At 36.1% G+C, this 17368-nt stretch overlaps 1 protein-coding gene across 1 annotated transcript; it reads right to left on the bottom strand.

Moving 5' to 3' along the window:
* Positions 1-2781: 2781 nt before the first annotated feature.
* Positions 2782-5371, bottom strand: LOC110793985 (U-box domain-containing protein 30). Its single transcript, XM_021998929.2, has 2 exons — positions 4851-5371; positions 2782-4649 (listed from the first exon to the last, which is right to left on the bottom strand). Exon 2 carries the CDS (start codon positions 4641-4643, stop codon positions 3324-3326), a length of 1320 nt encoding a protein of 439 aa, XP_021854621.1. The 5' UTR covers positions 4644-4649; positions 4851-5371; the 3' UTR covers positions 2782-3323.
* Between the last annotated feature and the right edge of the window lie 11997 nt (positions 5372-17368).

Here is a 17368-nt window from a genome sequence, read left to right as displayed (position 1 = left end):
GGCCCAATAGTAAAAAAAAAATCATAACCTCCGACGAAGAAACGTGCGGTTGATTATGAATACACGGGCTATTGTTGTGGTGTGGATGGCGGAGCGTGGGGAGGCTCTTTTGCTGTTGATGGTGGAGTGCGGGGCGGCAGGTGATGGTGTTCAGCAGGGGTTGTCTTGGTGGTGGTGCAATATGGCACTAAAAATAGTGTTGCCGAAAAATTAGAGTGGGGCTGCCGAAAATTTAGAGTGGGCTCCCAGAAATTTGAGAGTGGAACTTTGAGGTGAAAAGGGAAAGAGGTGGGGGTGACTTTTATAAGGGTAAAATCGTACTTTTACGTTAGAATTTTCGGGCGTTTTTAGCGTAGGCGTACGTCGAATAACGATACACTTTTACTTGGTTGATGGAATATGAGTACTCCGTATATATTATACGAAGTATATTATTTGAAATATCAAATTTCAAACTTTAATAAAGACAAAGTTAAAGAACTTACTTATGCATATTGACTAACTAATTTATTAATAATCATAATACTTTTTTATTTATTTGAATTTAGATATATAGTAGATTGGACGAAAAATTTGATACGTTGTCTTTTTTTTAAGTATGGTGAAACGATATATATCAATTAAACTATTAGACATACTTCGCCTACGGCCCCAAAATGTCAGGAACGGGTCTGGATTGTGTGAGCCACAATTAGTATCTAATACCTAAGAAGTTGAATTATCAAAGTTACAATCTACAACAAAAGTACCTGGAGAGGGAACGATTGTTCCATTCTTCTAATCTTCCTTGATTCAAGAAATATATCTCTCGTCCAATTCCCCTTGTTCTTGCAGTAGAAGCATTCAGAGTCAGAAGTGGGTTAAATTTTAAATATAAGTCAATCTTTGCGTACTAAACTTTATTCAGTTCTTATAATACTAAACTATTTAAAAATTATTTGACGTCATGTATAAGTAGTAATATTAGAAAATTTGAATTTTTATTGTAAACCAAGCCAATTTGTGTTTTTCCCTAAATAAAAGTAACGAATATTTTGTATTTGGTTGTTTTTGTTAAAGGAATGTTACGTTTATATATAAAAAATGGGCGAACAAAATACGTACAATGAGAAAATGCGGGATAATTTCTTTTGAAAAGAAATACGCTTAGATCCATTTAGGATCCTAAATCTGCTAGAACTAGTGGATCTGATCCGAATCTTATTTTTTAAGACCCAACGGATCTAGAACGAATTTGGATCCACCTCCAAAAAAAACAGATTTGGATATAAATCTTGTCAAATTAGATCCAAATTCGACCCATTTTCATCGCTACTCCGAAATTGAACAAGTTGAAACCGTTGTACTTCACTTAATAACTCAATCTAGTGGCAAAGGCAAACACAACATGGAGTTCTATGTAGAAAGGAGACAAGTCACCTCATTCAAACTTTGACCTACTTGGGCTCCACTTTCCTTGTATCCAATACATCCTTTCCCTTTATCCTCATTTCTTTAATTTCCTTTTCCAAATTATTTCAAATGCAGACCAAGTTTTATTTAAAGCTTTAACATTTGTCCGTGCTTTGTTCGATTTATTAAATGTTCGAGAGGGTGAAAAGCAAGAATTATTTGAATGAATGATTCGTCATATCAGAGATGACATCTCAGGTTTGGTTTTGTTTAATGGTAAGTTTTCACTTATAACTTTGAGGCTGTGACTTGTCAAATTCATTTTAGGACTTACTCTTTAGTCTTTACCTCTAATTTCAAATGACTTTATCAACTAACTCAGCCAGGTTAATCAGCATAGGATTAAGGATTCGGAAATGACAAATAAATCGATCATTTCAATTTGGATAAGGTTATATTCAGTTAATTCTGGATTAATCTTGTACGGATAATATTAATCCATATGATACAGAGTACTTATATAATTTTTCTTTTGGTGCGAATAAGCCAAAAGAGCAATATAAATTACAAATGAGGGCGGGGTAATCAAACCTGAGACCTATGATATACAGGACCTCAACTTAACCACTAGACCAAGACATCATTGACTAATACTAATATAACTTGACGACTTAGATTTGATCTGAGTCAAGTCAATTTCAGGTTCGAGTCAAAATCGAATTTTGTTACTTAGAGTGTGTTACACAGCTATAGTGCCTAAAGTCAGAATCTAGATGGGTCTCCCTACTACTGTGAGAGTCATTATTGTTAGAAAGACCAAGATGGCAAATGTATTCTTCAAACCAGAGAAAGTCTTCATTCACTTCCCCACTACTTTTGCTTTTATTTTTCTCATTTTCCTAAAAACAATGAGATATCATTTCTTTCTGATAGGTGACAAACTTACAAAAGCCATCAACACATGCTGGTGCTATAAAAAAAAGATAAAAATGAAAAAATAATAAAAATCATACACCAAACCATGAATCCAAGTGAATGATTTGCATCATCTCTTTGTCCACTTAAGCCTCTGACATTGCTGACTCACTTGCTCTATTTCCATCACATTATATGTTTATGGGGAATTTAGACTTTGTCATATCCATCACCATATAAACATATAATATGAGATATTTGCATTTTAAGTTTAATAGGAAGTTCAAAACATAAAATTTAACCAAAGAGTTGCGATAATAGTTTGTCAAAATCTTGAATTTTCAAAGTTATTTTGAGTAATTTACATCTTGAAATTTGATGGGAAGTTCAAAACTCAAATATTACCACAATACTAATTCATACATCTTGAACAAATTGGGCAAAATTTGGCACCAAGTATCAACAAGAAAGAAGTAAGAAAATGATAATGTTATTCTCTGAAATAAGATTAAAATTGTACATGAACTGAAGACTATCTTTACAGAATCTAACCTTGTTCAATGAGGAGACTTCTATGTTGGTCGACTTAAGTAAACAAAAAAATGCATGGAAAATTTTGCATTTGCAAATTCCAATTTTTACAGCTTAATCTGAAAGTCACCTGTATTTTTACAGCTTAATCCTAACCTGAATCAGCATCAATGATCTTTATTATCAGGTACAATAACCGAATCGACCAGCAAAGAATCAATCTGTATTGCTCGATTTGGAAGCAGTAGCGGTAACTGAATGCTTGGTGCTTCCTCATCCATAACTAGAACACTTGATGATAGCTGCAAAACTGATCCATGGAATGAGGTCTCTCTTATATGCACAACATTCTTCGAGAGACCTCATTCCACTTGTTTTTTTTTTCCCTTTTCACAATGCATCTTCAACATATTGTTTGTTGAAGAATGATTGTGACATTTGGAAGTATGCAAGAAAAACAATTTCTGGCAAACATATACATACTTTCATTGCAATGTTCTTGTAAGCTTACACTTGGAAATGAAAATTGTAGCAGTATAATTCAAACTACATAATTTCAACAACTCAGCTGATTGTTGCTTCAATGTTGGGTTGCAACCACTCTGGATTACTAGCAGAAGTTTGGCTGCTAAGCCAGCTTCAACTGCAATAGGTGCACACTCTTCCGGGGATAACTTGCAAACTGCCCACAAGATGGACAATGACAATTGAGTGCAATTCTCTGAAATTCTCATCAATAGCTTCACCAAATTAACTATTGTGTTAGGACAATTTTTTAAGGCCAATCTCCCCTCTTCCACACTAGCCAAATTGTCTAGTATCGAGAGTGCTAATTCCAAACACTCCGCTTTTAAACTTGGTAAAAGATCAATCAATTGAGGGATAGACCCAATGCTTACAATCGAACTCCTAACACACTCATGTGAACTAATCATCTTGAGCAATGAAAGCCCAGGTTGAATGCCACTCGAGTTACGCTTATCCTTGACTAATTTCAACAACCCCACTAAGAGACTCAAACTCGATACCAAATCAGGGTCGAAATCCTTAGTCTCCATCAAACCCTGGATCAATTTTGTGCAATTGACTTTGGTCTCAATAGAACCCTCATTCAACATATCAACCATCAAAGAGATCCTCGCTGGCTGAGTCAAGTTCGACTTCGATTCCAAATTGAGACTCAAATTCACAAGAATCCCAACTACTTCCGACCCAACGGCATGAGAAGTGAAAGGACCAAGTAAAGAGATCAAGAATGCAACTCCACCATTATCCACCATTGTTTTCTTGGCCGAAAAATGATTCCCCACAACACTTCTAAGTCCTTTCAGAGCTTGAACCCTAGCTTGGCCCTTTAATTTCTTCAAATTCTCCAAACTCTCCAAAACACGCCCTTGAACATCCTCAGACCTCTTCTTCATTGCTAAATACTTTTGCGAAAACCAACTATGAATCAAATGTTGAAGGGTTTTATTAGGGGTGATTGAATCATCCCAAAGCTCCTGCATTGTAGTGGGGCAACTTAAATGGCCTAAAGACAGCCATTTCATTATGTTACACCTCTCATAAGTTTGGCCTGTACAAAGGGTCACTGGATCTTGCATTGCCTCTAATGAAATTGGACAAATGAAAACGCTTGGCACTTCTATTGCATCCAACTCTCCTATTATTTTCTTTAGATCCAGCTTTTCTGACAATGGCGAAAACCCAACCCCATTTTCTCCGCCGCCCCCGCCTAAGATTCCATCCTTCACCGCAGTCTCTAGATCTAAAACCTGTCCTCCACCACCCACCACCTCCGCCATTCTTGCCTGGTACATAGGCATTTTGCAATTCTTTTTTATGAGAGAGAAATTAAGCTTTTGGAGAAGAAATTCTAGTTTCAAGGACTAAATAATTTCTTAAAAAAAATTGAAAGAGAATATGTGGTTTGAAAAGCTATCGTTTTCCTAACTTTATTTTCTATCTTTTTTCCTCACTAATTCATTGACAATAACAAGCAACAACAATACCTATCAAGTGAGACATCTTTTGGGCGCTTTTTCTCTCTCCTTGGTCAAAAGCGTCGCCTTCTTCTTGTTCTTCACGAACCCTTTGATTGTCATTATTAGTCTAAAATACTTTTAATTAACTTCAAAATCAACGACAAACTATCGGCGTCGTTATCTTTTTCGACGGCTCGAAAGGATGATATTCACCATACAACCGGTTATAGCCAGCTGAGTTTTTCGATCTGGTTAATTAAACCCAGTTTAAATGCTTCCCGAAAAGAGGTGATTATTTGTAGAAATTTGTGTGTGGGGGAATCGAATGAATTTGAAGAAAAAATCGAAAGACCCTAACTGATAACGCAGATCTTTGAATTGATGAAAGGATTTAGAGAATCTTGGACTGAGATGCCAGAGAGGAGAGACAAAGTGAGAGAGAATTTAGAGAGAGAAAGAAGTGAGTGTGTTTATTGAGGAGTGAGGAAGGTGAAGGGAGAGGGAGGAGAGTTTTTATCTCTCTTCTCTCTGCGCTCATCCTTTGAGACTGGTGCTGAATAAGAGCATGTTTATTAGATACTCCTTCCGTATTTACGTAAGAGATATATTTGGCCGGTCACTGGTATTAAGAAAAAGAATTGAATGAAATAAAGTAATAAAATAAGTGGGGTTGAGTAGATATTTTAATAAGAAAAACAAGTGGGGACCATGTCATTTTAGAGAGTGGGGGGTGGGGGTGGGGTGTAGATATATTATTTAATTAGATGGTGGGGTTGATAAGTTACTAAAAATGGCAAGTGTATCTCTTAAATAAATACGGCCGAAAAAGGCAAGTGTATCCCTTAAATAAATACAGAAGGAGTAGCAATTTTTTGGTCTTCAAACTAATAAAATATACTCTCTCTGTCCTTTAATATTCGTATCGGTTTGACCGATGTGAAATGTAAGACATTTGAATTGACTTAATTTAATGGATGATAGTTGATAGAGGGGTATTTGTTAAATATATTTAGTGAAAATGTGTAAGGGGTGAGAAGTGGGGAGTGAAATTTTAAATGATTTTCTGTAGGGAGTATGGATGTAGGTGGGTTAGTAGGTAAGTGTGAGAAATAATATAATATTGGTAAAAATTTCCATTTATAGAAGAGGAGCAAGTATTAAGGGACGAATCGAAAAGAAAAGTGGTGCGATTATTAAGGGACGGAGGGAGTACTCCGTAATACTTTACGTTTTCTCTCTCCCCAAAAACCAAACCCAACACTAATAACATTTAACAACATTTAGAGCAAGTGCAACGTTAAGAGAAGCTCACTGTCAAGTTGCACTTGACTCTCATATTTTGGTTTAATGTTAACACAAGGGGTGTGTCAAGTAAGCAGTTAACTTGACAACAGTCAAGTATCTGCCCTATCGGGTAACTAAAGTAATGGCTTTATTCTTAGTTTTTTATTACAAAATTACAAAATTAATGGGCAACAAAAGTAATCTTACCTCAAATCCTCAATGAAACGTTGCATATTAGCATTTGAACAAAGGGATGCAAAGGAGATAAGTACCTTTCTCAGCTGAAATTCTCTATTATTTGTCTTATTTTTTTGCATAACTAAATTTTATCCATAATAATAATAATAATAAATTTTATCCGGCGGTTCAGGGGGTGGTTCAACAACATTTTATTGGTGGTTCAACGGCAGTTTAGGGCTCGGTTCAGGGGTGGTTCATCGGCAGTTTATCGGAGGTTATTGGTGCAGTTTGGGGTGGTTATCGGCAAGGTTTGGTTGCAGTTTCTCGGCGTATCCAAGGGGTTTGTTTCAGGTCTCTTTCTCGGCAATTCCGGTCTGTTTCAAGTACGTTCCTCAGGCGTATCACAGGGGGTTCAGGCAAAGGTTTAGGTCCATTTCCGGCGAGAGAAGTTTATTGTTGGGTGTGAAATTGCGAATTGGTTGCGGTGTGTTGGTTGCGAATTGGTTGAGGTGGTTTCCGGTGTGTTGTTGTTGTTTCCGGTGTTGTTTCCGGTGTGTTGTTTACGTTGATGTTATTTCCGGTGAATTGGTTGTGGTTGAGGTGGGTTCTTTGCGGTGACGTGCATGTACCACATAACTTAGCTTCTGTTGCTGCCATATCATCGTGGGGTATCTCAAAGATCAAAGTAAGTAGCTTTATTGTTTGATGTTGTTACAGTAAGTTGCTTTGATAGTGGATTTTGTTGTTTGGTGTTGCTGCGATTGGAGTTGTTCGGTTGTGATTGGATATTGTTTTTTTTTTTGGAGTCTCTCTTTTATAGGTGTTGTTGTTTCTAATGCCTATTGTAGTGGTGTGTTTTCATTTCCCGTTTGTGGGTCTTAATGGGTGTCAAGATGACGGGGGAAATGGGCTTACTAGGAGATCTTTGATCACTCATCTTCGTGATCGTTATTGTAGTGTTGATGCCGCAAAAGCAGTAACACGACACTCTCTTACTACTGACTTGGCTATTTTCACTGAGGCTGAGTTGACCTTCCGTCGTATGGGGATTTGGCTTTGCGGGGATTTTTTTAAGACGCATGCTATTCGTTCTAAGTGTCATCATGGTGCTGGTTCTAATTTTGTGGCCCCGCCTGATAATGGGGATGGTGTTGTCTGGTTTGTGCTATGGTCTTTCTAAACCGCAACTCAATTCCTATGTACCTAGTCATGTGGATACTACGGTGCAAGAGCTTGATTGTGGTTTTTCCGTCACTCTTCTTGACAGATTTCTTTCTACACGTCTTTGCACCGTGAAATTCATCACTCATAAATGTCGTTTGGGTTTTTCCAGGGTATTGAAAGGCGCGCTTGATAAGGTGATTTGCAATACCGACGACATCTCTTGTTGGGTTAGTCTCCTTGTGTTGCCTCTGTGTATCCTTAGGACCTTTAGTCCGAGAAGTAATCGCGAGTGTTCTTCTGCCGTCAGGCGGCAACGGCAGGAAGAGAGCATTGGTAATGCTATTCGTACTTGGAGTGAGTCGGGCGGTAGTATGTTGCTTTTGCGGGAAGCTTTGGCATCTGGATCCCCTGCTTTGATGGATGTTGATGAGGATCTTGATTTGGCAGAGCGTAATATCAAGCAGTGTCGTAGGAAGATTTGTGATGGTCATTACACTGCTGCAGTCCGTGTTCTTTACTCTTCTGATGTTGCGCCATGCCACTCTTGCGGATTTACAGTCCAAATATCCTTCTTCTCCAGCTCCGTCCTTGCCTGATATTCATGTGGATCACCATCATCTCATGGCTACTTCTGCTGTTGTTTTGGACTGGATTAGGAGTTTTCCACGTGGCACATCTTGTGGGAAGGACGGTTTGCGAGCTCAACACCTTATGGATTGTTTGAGTGGTGCTGTGGTGGCTGTTTCAGATGAGTTAGTTGACTCGATTTTTGGGGTGGTTAATCTCTTTTTAGCTGGGAAATTCCCTATGGGTTTGGGTGAGTATGTTGCTAGTGCTCCCCTCACCGCTCTTGTCAAGCCCGGTGGTGGTATTCGTCCTATTGCTGTGGGTATTGTGTGGCGACGTCTGGTTTCGAAGGTTGGTGTTGTTATAGTTGGTTCGTCTTTGGGAAGTTATTTTGATGGTCTTCAATTTGTTGTCGGGGTTTCTGCGGGTGGTGAGGCAATTCTTTATCCTGTGAACCGGTTGATTGAGGATCGGGGTTCTGATGTGGGTCTTTCGATGTTGTTGGTGGATTTTCAGAATGCCTTCAATTTAGTTGATCGAGCGGCCATGTTGCGTGAAGTTTGTCTTCGTTGTCCGGGCATTTCACGATGGGTTGAATTCTGCTACTCTACTCCAGCCAGATTGTATTATGGGGAGCATACATTATGTTCGTCTCAGGGGGTGCAGCAGGGTGATCCCCTTGGTCCTCTGCTCTTTGCTTTGGTTTTAAAACCCCTGGTTTGTAAAATCAGGGACACGTTTGATGTATGTCTTCAGGCATGGTATTTGGATGACGGCACTATTATTGGTGATACCTTGGTGGTGGGGAAAGTTCTGCAGTTGATTATTTTAGGCCTACAGAGGACCCTTGTAGCAGGCTTGTGGGAGTCTTTCCCCCTGATATTTCTCGTCCTTTGGATGGTGTTAAGTTGCTTGGTGGTCCCGCTAGTTCCAATCCAGTTTTTAGTGGTGAGCTTGTGATGCAGAGGGTAATCAAGACCATTGGGCTTATGGATAAGGTTGCTCAGCTTGATGATCCTCAGTGTGAGTTGTTGTTACTTAGGGCATGTACCGGAGTTTCTAAACTCTACTTTTCTTTACGTACTTGTCCTCCTGGTATTTTTGAGGCGGCTCAGCGCACTTTCGATGAGGCTCTTCGATTTTCCTTGGAGCTTATTGTTACTGCTTCGGGGCCTGGCTTTGGCGATTGGCAGTGGCGACTTGCCACCTTACCTTTTTCTTTTGGCGGGCTTGGTGTTTATTCAGCGGGTGACGTTCGGCATTATGCTTTTCTTGCTTCTCGTTTGCAGACACAGCTTCTACGGCATGCTGATATTGTTGGTCCTGGTCGAGCATTTGAAGATGCGTTGAGTCTATTTAGTGGAACGGTGGAGTATGACATTCTGAGTAACCCTAGTGAGGTCGCTGCCCCTAAACTTATGAAGAAATTGGCAGATATATATTTCACAAAGGTTACTGCATCTGCAGAATCCACCTTCTCCTTATCGTCTCGGCAGTCGGCGTTGTGGAAATCGCAGCAGGGAGATCACACCTCTGCTTGGCTTCGTGCGGTCCCCATATCGGGTTTAGGGCAGACGATAAATGCCAAGGCTTATCGTTGTGTGTTGTGTTACCGGTTGGGGGTTCCTTTGTTCTCTGTTACGGTGTCATATTGTGCTTGCTCCAGGGTCTTTGCAAGGGACATCTTTGGTGATCATGTGGTGTCATGTGCTGGCATCATGGGTATTAAACATCGGCATAATGTGATTCGGGATACCCTTGTTGATGTTTGTTATCGGTCTAGGATCTCGGCGCGGAAAGAGGTTGATATTGGTCTATCTGGAGGGAACGATGGAGCTCTCCGACCAGCAGATGTGTTGCTCTACTCTTGGGATCGGGGTTGTGATGTGTGTGTTGACTTGACGGGATCTTCTCCCTTGACACAGTCTGGGTTGTCTGGCTTTGTCCTGGGTCGGGTTGTGACTGATGCGACTATTCGGAAGCGGGTCAAGTACGAAGCACGTTGCAGGGCCATTGGTTATGGCTTTCTTCCGTTCTTTTTCTCTTCTTTGGGGGAGCTGGATAAGGATGTTGTTGCGTTGATGAAGCGGATTCATAAGCTTTCTAGGACGCAGGACATTGGGGCTCGTGCTGCTGCTCATATTTTCACTAGGATAGGTTTTGCTATAGCCAGAGGAGTGGGGGCCCAGATTGTATCTCGGCTTCCCACTAATTATTTGTAAAATGTTTGACTTTGTTAGCATTTGATTTATTATTATTGTTATAATAATAATAATAATAATAATAATAATAATAATAATAATAATAATAATAATAATAATAATAATAATAATATGATAGGAACAAAGGGATGCTGATATTGTTGGTCTTGGTCGAGCCTTTGAAGATGCGTTGATTCTATTTAATAAAACTGTGGAGTCTGACATTTTGAGTAATCCTAGTGAGGTCGCTGCCCCTAAACTTATGAAGAAATTGGATTATATATTTCACCAAGGTTACTGTATCTGCAGAATCCACCTTCTCTTTATCTCCTCGACAATCGGCATTGTGGAATTCACAGTAGGGAGATCACACCTCTGCTTGCCTTCGGACAATTCCCATATCGGGTTTGGGACAAAAAATGAATGCTAAGTCTTACCGTTGTGTGTTGTGTTACCGGTTGGGTATTCCTTTGTTCTCTGTTTCAGCACCATGTTCTGCTTGCTCAAGGGTTTTTGCGGGGGATATCTTTGGTGATCATGCGGTGTCGTGTCCTGGCATTGTGGGTATTAACCATCGGCATAATGTTGTCCGGGACACCCCTGTTGATGTTTGTTATTGGTCTGAGATTTCGTCACGGTAAGAGGTTGATGTTGGACTGTCTGGGGGGAACGACGGACCTCTCAGACATGCAGACGTGTTACTCTACTCTTGGGATCGGGCCGTGATGTGTGTGGTGACTTGACAGGATCTTCTCCTTTGACACAATCTAGGATGTCTGAATTTGTTCCGGGACGGGTTGTGTCTGATGCGGCTAATCAAAGCGGGCCAAGTATGAAGCAAGTTGTCGGGCAATTGGTTATGGTTTTCTTACTTTCTCCTTTTCTTCTTTGGGGAGCGCGTGATAAGGATTTTGTTGGGTTGCTGAAGCGATTTCAGAAGTTCTCTAAGACGCAAGACATTGGGGCTCGTGCTGCTGCTCATATTTTCACCAAAATAGACTTTGCTATAGATAGAGGAGTGGAGGCCCATATTGTATCTCGATTTCCCACTAATTTTTTGTACTCTGGTCGATTTTGTTAGCTTTTAATATAATAATAATAATAATAATAATAATAGTAATAATAATAATAATAATAATAATAATAATAATAACAACAACAACAATAATAATATAATTATTAAATTAAATACAAATAATAACTTTTTTTTTGAATTTTATTAAGTATAATTTAGTTCTATATAATTAGTTGGTCAACTTAATAACTGTGTTGGGAAGAGAATTTGAGGAGGTGTATATTTAAAAATTAGGTTAAGGAAATTAGTGACTTGAGTCAAGATTGTGGAAGAAAAGAAGTAATTAAAGTAAGAGATATGTCAAATTAGTGGAAGATGAGGTGGAAGAAGTGGAAGGATGAGAGAGAAAATGTTTTTCATTTGACTGAAGGTCAAGTATGCACATGGTTTTATCAAACACCAAAAATATCATATATCTCCTACATCATCCATACCCACCTATTTTTATTTTACACAGCAAATTTAGGTCATTGAAATCATTTTACAATTAAAAAAAAAAAATCAATATTTTTGGTCCCCCATATGCCACATGTCAAACTCTCCTTACAAGATATTGGTTTTCATTTGCTGTTCATGAACACAAAGTTTTCTTTGGTTTCATTCTCTCTCTTTCTTTTCTCACTCATCTCTCTACCTATTTAATTATTTTTTATTCACTTCTCTCTCCTAAATATTAAAGCAAGGTGTTTGATAAACATGCTCTAAGTGAATAACATTAAAATTACAACTTACGGAGTAACTTTTCCATTCGTAAGTCGCACTCCCTCCGTTTTGAAATAATGGGGACCATTTAACTTTTTACGTTTGCCAATGTAAATGTCTGGACATGAATATCTCCAATTTTTAATTCGTAAAAATTATAAAAAGTTAATATTTTGAAAATACATACCGAGACGAATCAAACAAGATTTCACACGACTATATTTTTTCTTAGCCATAAATCACAAATGATAGTCAAATTGAAATTTGTGAATAATGTTAAAAGTCAAAGTGTCCCTATTATTTCGAAACGAAAGAAGTACCTTTTTACAAAATATTTAGTTCACTACTCTCCCGTTGCCATTGTCTTCTTACAAGATATGCTTAATAACCCATTTAAAAAACATTTACTATTAGGAAAATTTCCTCAAAAACTCTCTAATCTCATTTTAGCTATTTAGTGGCCTGATATTATATATATTTTTATTTATTCAACCTCATTTCATATCTACCAAATATTGTTAATATTTGTATTTATGGATGATGAAGGTGAAGTTGATTAACTATAAAGTCATGTTAATAGTGTTTCCATAAAAAAAATATTCCCCCCGTTCTCGATTATTAGTCCCTTTTGGAATCTTATCACTATTTACAATTGAAGGAAATCTTCTAATTTCTTTCCAATACGTATTTAAAAATATATTCATGTAAGATCTTATTTCTGTCATCTTAATGTGTAGTTTAACAATATCAAATTTTTATATTTCTTTAACGTACGTATTTGAAAATATTTACGTTTAAATATGGAGTTGAAACGGATGAAAAAATCAAAAGGGGACAAATATTTAAGTACGCGAGGAGTATTAATTGCGACAATTAAATTTTATGTTATCAAAATAATAATTATTATTACTCCCTCCGTACCTAAATGTTTTTCCCATTTCCTTTCTAGGTGTCCAAAATCCTCATTTATTTCTTTCCTTTTTAATCTCCTCTTTTGTAATTGTAACCTTGTAATTCTATTGGTTTATCGATAAAAGACCTTGTAATTTCATTGGTTGGTTTAAGTATGGATGGATTAATGAGTTAATATTTTTATTCTTCAAATTCTATTGGCTCACATTTTACAAGTATTTCGTTTTATTGTGAAAATGGAATAAAAAAAAGCAATAATTTCCCATAAAAGTACAAGAACAATGGTTAATCTTAGAGCAAGATCAGCCCTAAGTTTTAAGACTTGGGATGACATCATCAATATTATCTTAAGACAAGACTTCCATAATTTCACCCATTTATCTCCCTTTGTTTTAACAAAGTCTTAAGTGGAGTCTTGGTTTTTCAAGACTCAATTTAAGACTTGGAAACTCACATGGGTGATGTCATCCTAAAAGTGAGTGATGTCATGTATATGTATTGATAAATCTTAATTGAGTCTTAGGGGTGAAGAGATAAATTTAGTTGAGTTTTTAGCAAGTCTTAGCGCATAAAAAATTATTAAAAGTTAGTAGAAAGCTGATGTGGCATTTGAAGTAAGTCTTAAGACAAGACAGGGCTGAACATGCTCTTATAATGATCTATTTTCCTTAATAACCGCGTAAAATGGAAAACGTGAAAAACATTTAAGTACGGAGGGAGTACGGAGTATGTTTTAAAGAATAAAAATATTTATTCTTGAAGATAAGGCATTGAAAAAATCTTGTACTAGTATTATCTCCTAGATTTTAGAGAGCTATTGGAATTAGATTTTAGTTGATTTCATTTTCAGCAGCTTTTGTGTCAGACGGTCTGACGCGTGCGTGAGCGTCCGATCGTGCTGACGTCAGCTAATTTCCCCACGCGCAGCTGTGTCACGCGCGTATGAATAGGCATTTCATTTCTCTCTCCTACTTGTTTCCTCTGTTGCCCCTCTCTGCGATCTCTCTCTCTCTCCTCTCTGCGATCTCTCTCTCCTCTATGCGCTCCTCTCTCTCGCCGGAGACCACCACCACCATGTCAGAAGGTTCGAGATCTCCTCTCTCTCGTCGTAGTCCCACCATCTATGTCATGAGGTTACCATCATCTCTGAGATCTCTCTCCTCTGTGAACTCTCTCTCGCCGAAGATAACCACCGCCGTGTTAGAAGGTTCTCGTCGCTCCTCTTTCTCGTCGCAGTCCCACCATCTATGTCCTGAGGTTTTAGGTTTTTGATTTTTCTGTTCTTTTTCCTTTAATTTTGTTGAATTTACGATTTAAGTTTTGGATTAATTTGGTTGAACAACTCAACTTTCCGGCGACGAAATTGGTGGCCGGCGAGCAGCGAAAGAGGAACGAGAAAAGCGGCCACCTACTCCTCTGTCATCCATCTAAACCCTAGCTAACTGGTGGCGCGAGTTGTTGTTGATTGTTGTTGTTGGAGATTGAGAGCCGCCACTGATGAAATTCATCGATGATTGTTGTTGTTGGAGATTGAGAGCCGCCACTGAGGTGGTGGACCGGTGGCGCGAGTTGGTTGCGATTTTTTTAGATGCATGATGAATTAAGTTTTGATTTGTGGTACTTAGTTATGAATTAAATTAGTTAGTTATTTCTCATACTTCGTAATATTTTGTTGTGTTTAGTTTTCCATATGAATTAGTTAATGTATTGTCATATTTAGTTATGATTTTGATTTGTTTAGTTAAGCTTTTTTGGCTTGTTGGTGTTTTAAAAATAAGATCTATTGTTCACGCATTAAAAGTTCGGGATTATTCTCAACTAAACAAGTTAAATTTAATTAAAACGGAATAATTCTTAACTAAATATAACAAAGTATAACTAAAACAAAAAAATAACTTTAATGAAAAGAATGTAACTAAACCATAAAATTACATAAATAAATCAAAATTATTCTTAACTAAAACACGATTATTCTTAACTAATTGGATTTCACACTTAATTAACTGGATTAATGTCATTGACCTAAACTCAAATGTTTAACTACTTGGTTCAATTTTTTAACTAATTCGTTCAATTGACTAACTAATTGGACTTCAGACTTAACTAATTGAATTAATTGATTCTATTGCTTTAACTATTTCGTTTCATTACTTAACTAATTGGTTTCATTGCTTAACTAATTGGTTTCATTGCTTAACTAATTGGTTCAAATGCTTAACTAACTAGTTCGATTGATTAACTAATTAATTCCAGTGATCAACTAATTGGTTTCATTGCTTAACTAATTTGTTCAAATGCTTGACTAATTTGTTCGATTGCTTAACTAATTGGTTCAAATGTTTAACTAATTGAATTTCAACGTTTCACTAATTGCTTAACTAATTAATTCAAGTGCTTAACTAATTGGTTTCATTGCTTAACTAATTGGTTGAATTGCTTAACTAATTAGTTCGATTGATTAACTAATTAATTCAGGTGCTTAACTATTTCGTTTCATTGCTTAACTAATTAATTCAAGTGCTTAACCAATTGGTTTCATTGCTTAACAAATTGGTTCAAATGCTTAACTAATTGGTTCAAATGCTTAACTATTTCGTTTCATTGCTTAACTAATTAATTCCAGTGCTTAACTAATTGATTTCATTGCTTAACTAATTGGTTCAAATTCTTAACTAATTAGTTCGATTGGTTAACTAATCAATTCCAGTGCTTAACTAATTGGTTTCATTGCTTAACTAATTGGTTCAAATGGTTAACTAATTAGTTCGATTGATTAACTAATTAATTCTAGTGCTTAACTAATTGGTTTAAATGATTAACTAATTAGTTCGATTGATTAACTAATTAATTTCAGTGCTTAACTAATTGGTTTAAATGCTTAACTAATTAGTTCGATTGATTAACTAATTAATTCCAGTGCTTAACTAGTTGGTTTCATTGCTTAACTAATTGGTTCAAATGCTTAACTAATTAGTTCGATTGCTTAACTAATTGATTTCAAAACTTAACTAATTGAATTTGGGCTTAATTAATTGAATTTTAGGCTTAAACTAATTGAATTTTAGGCTTAAACTCATAGTTCAATTGCTTAACTAATTGGTTCAAATTCTTAACTAATTAGTTCGATTGATTAACTAATTAATTCCAGTGCTTAACTAATTGGTTTAATTGCTTAACTAATTGGTTCAAATGCTTAACTAATTAGTTCGATTGATTAACTAATTAATTCCAGTGCTTAACTAATTGGTTTCATTGCTTAACTAATTTCCATTAATCGATTTAATCTTAACTAAAACCTGATTATTATTAACTAAACCTAAGAAAATCTTCACTAAAAATTGTAAAATCTTATCTAATCTTAGAAACACGTAACTAAAACTTGTTAATTCATAACTAAAACTCCGAATATCTTAACTAAACTTCTTAAATCATAACTAAAACTTCTAAAAACTTAACTAAAACTTCTAAAATTATAACTAAAACTCATAAAACATTAACTAATTGGTTACATTGCTTAACTAATTGGTTTCATTGTTTAACTAATTGATTCTATTGCTTAGCTATTTGGTTCCATTGTTTAACTAATTGGTTTCGGTGCATAACTAGTTGATTCCATTGCTTAACTAATTAGTTATATTTCTTAACTAAATGATTTAATTTCTTTACTAATTGGTTTCGGTGCTTAAGTAATTAATTCTATTGTTTAACTAATAAAACCTTAACTAATACTCAGAAACGCGTAGCTAAAACACGATAAATCTTAACTAAGCCTAAGAAAAATTTAACTAACAAAATTGTTAAGGTATAAAAACAAATAGTTAAACTAATGAGTCGAATAGTTATGATTTTTAAACAAACTTATTATTAACTAAAACTTCGATAATCATAAACAAAACTCATAAAATCTTAACTAATTTGATCAATTGCTTAACTAATTAATTATATTGCTTAACTAATTGAATTTTAGGCTTAACAAATACTTCTTTATATCTATAAATTTATTAATTTCTTAATTAATTAATTGATTTTAGTACTTAACTAATTAGTTCAATTGTTTAACTAATTAATTTCAGTACTTCACTAATTAGTTCAATTAATTAATTGATATCATTGCTTAACTAATTATTTCTAAAACGATAACTAAAGCCCACAAAATTTAACTAAAACTTCTAAAATCATAACTTGAATTTTAACCAAAATTTTAAAATCCTACTACAAAAATTCAGAACTTCAACACAAAAGATCTTAACTAAAATTTATGAAATGTTAACTAAAAGTCAACAAAACATAAAATTTAATCATTCAAGCTAAAGTTGCAACTTGGTCCTCCCTGCAATAGTACAATACCATAATTATTGGCAACACAAGCTGTTAAAATCCAAGTAAACGTTGACGCTCGGTGGCTCTAATCTGAGTGAAGCTTGAACAATACTTCTAGACTCAGGCGTGGTCAAGCATAA

The sequence above is a fragment of the Spinacia oleracea genome, chromosome 3, assembly GCF_020520425.1.
Source record: "Spinacia oleracea cultivar Varoflay chromosome 3, BTI_SOV_V1, whole genome shotgun sequence".
Lineage (NCBI taxonomy): Eukaryota > Viridiplantae > Streptophyta > Magnoliopsida > Caryophyllales > Amaranthaceae > Spinacia > Spinacia oleracea.
Note: the sequence above shows the minus strand (reverse complement) of the source record. Positions and strands in the feature narration are given on the sequence as shown.

Bases quoted from the DNA above. Each gene is read 5' to 3' on its own strand.
- LOC110793985 (XM_021998929.2), bottom strand. From the start codon at position 4,643: ATGGCGGAGGTGGTGGGTGGTGGAGGACAGGTTTTAGATCTAGAGACT.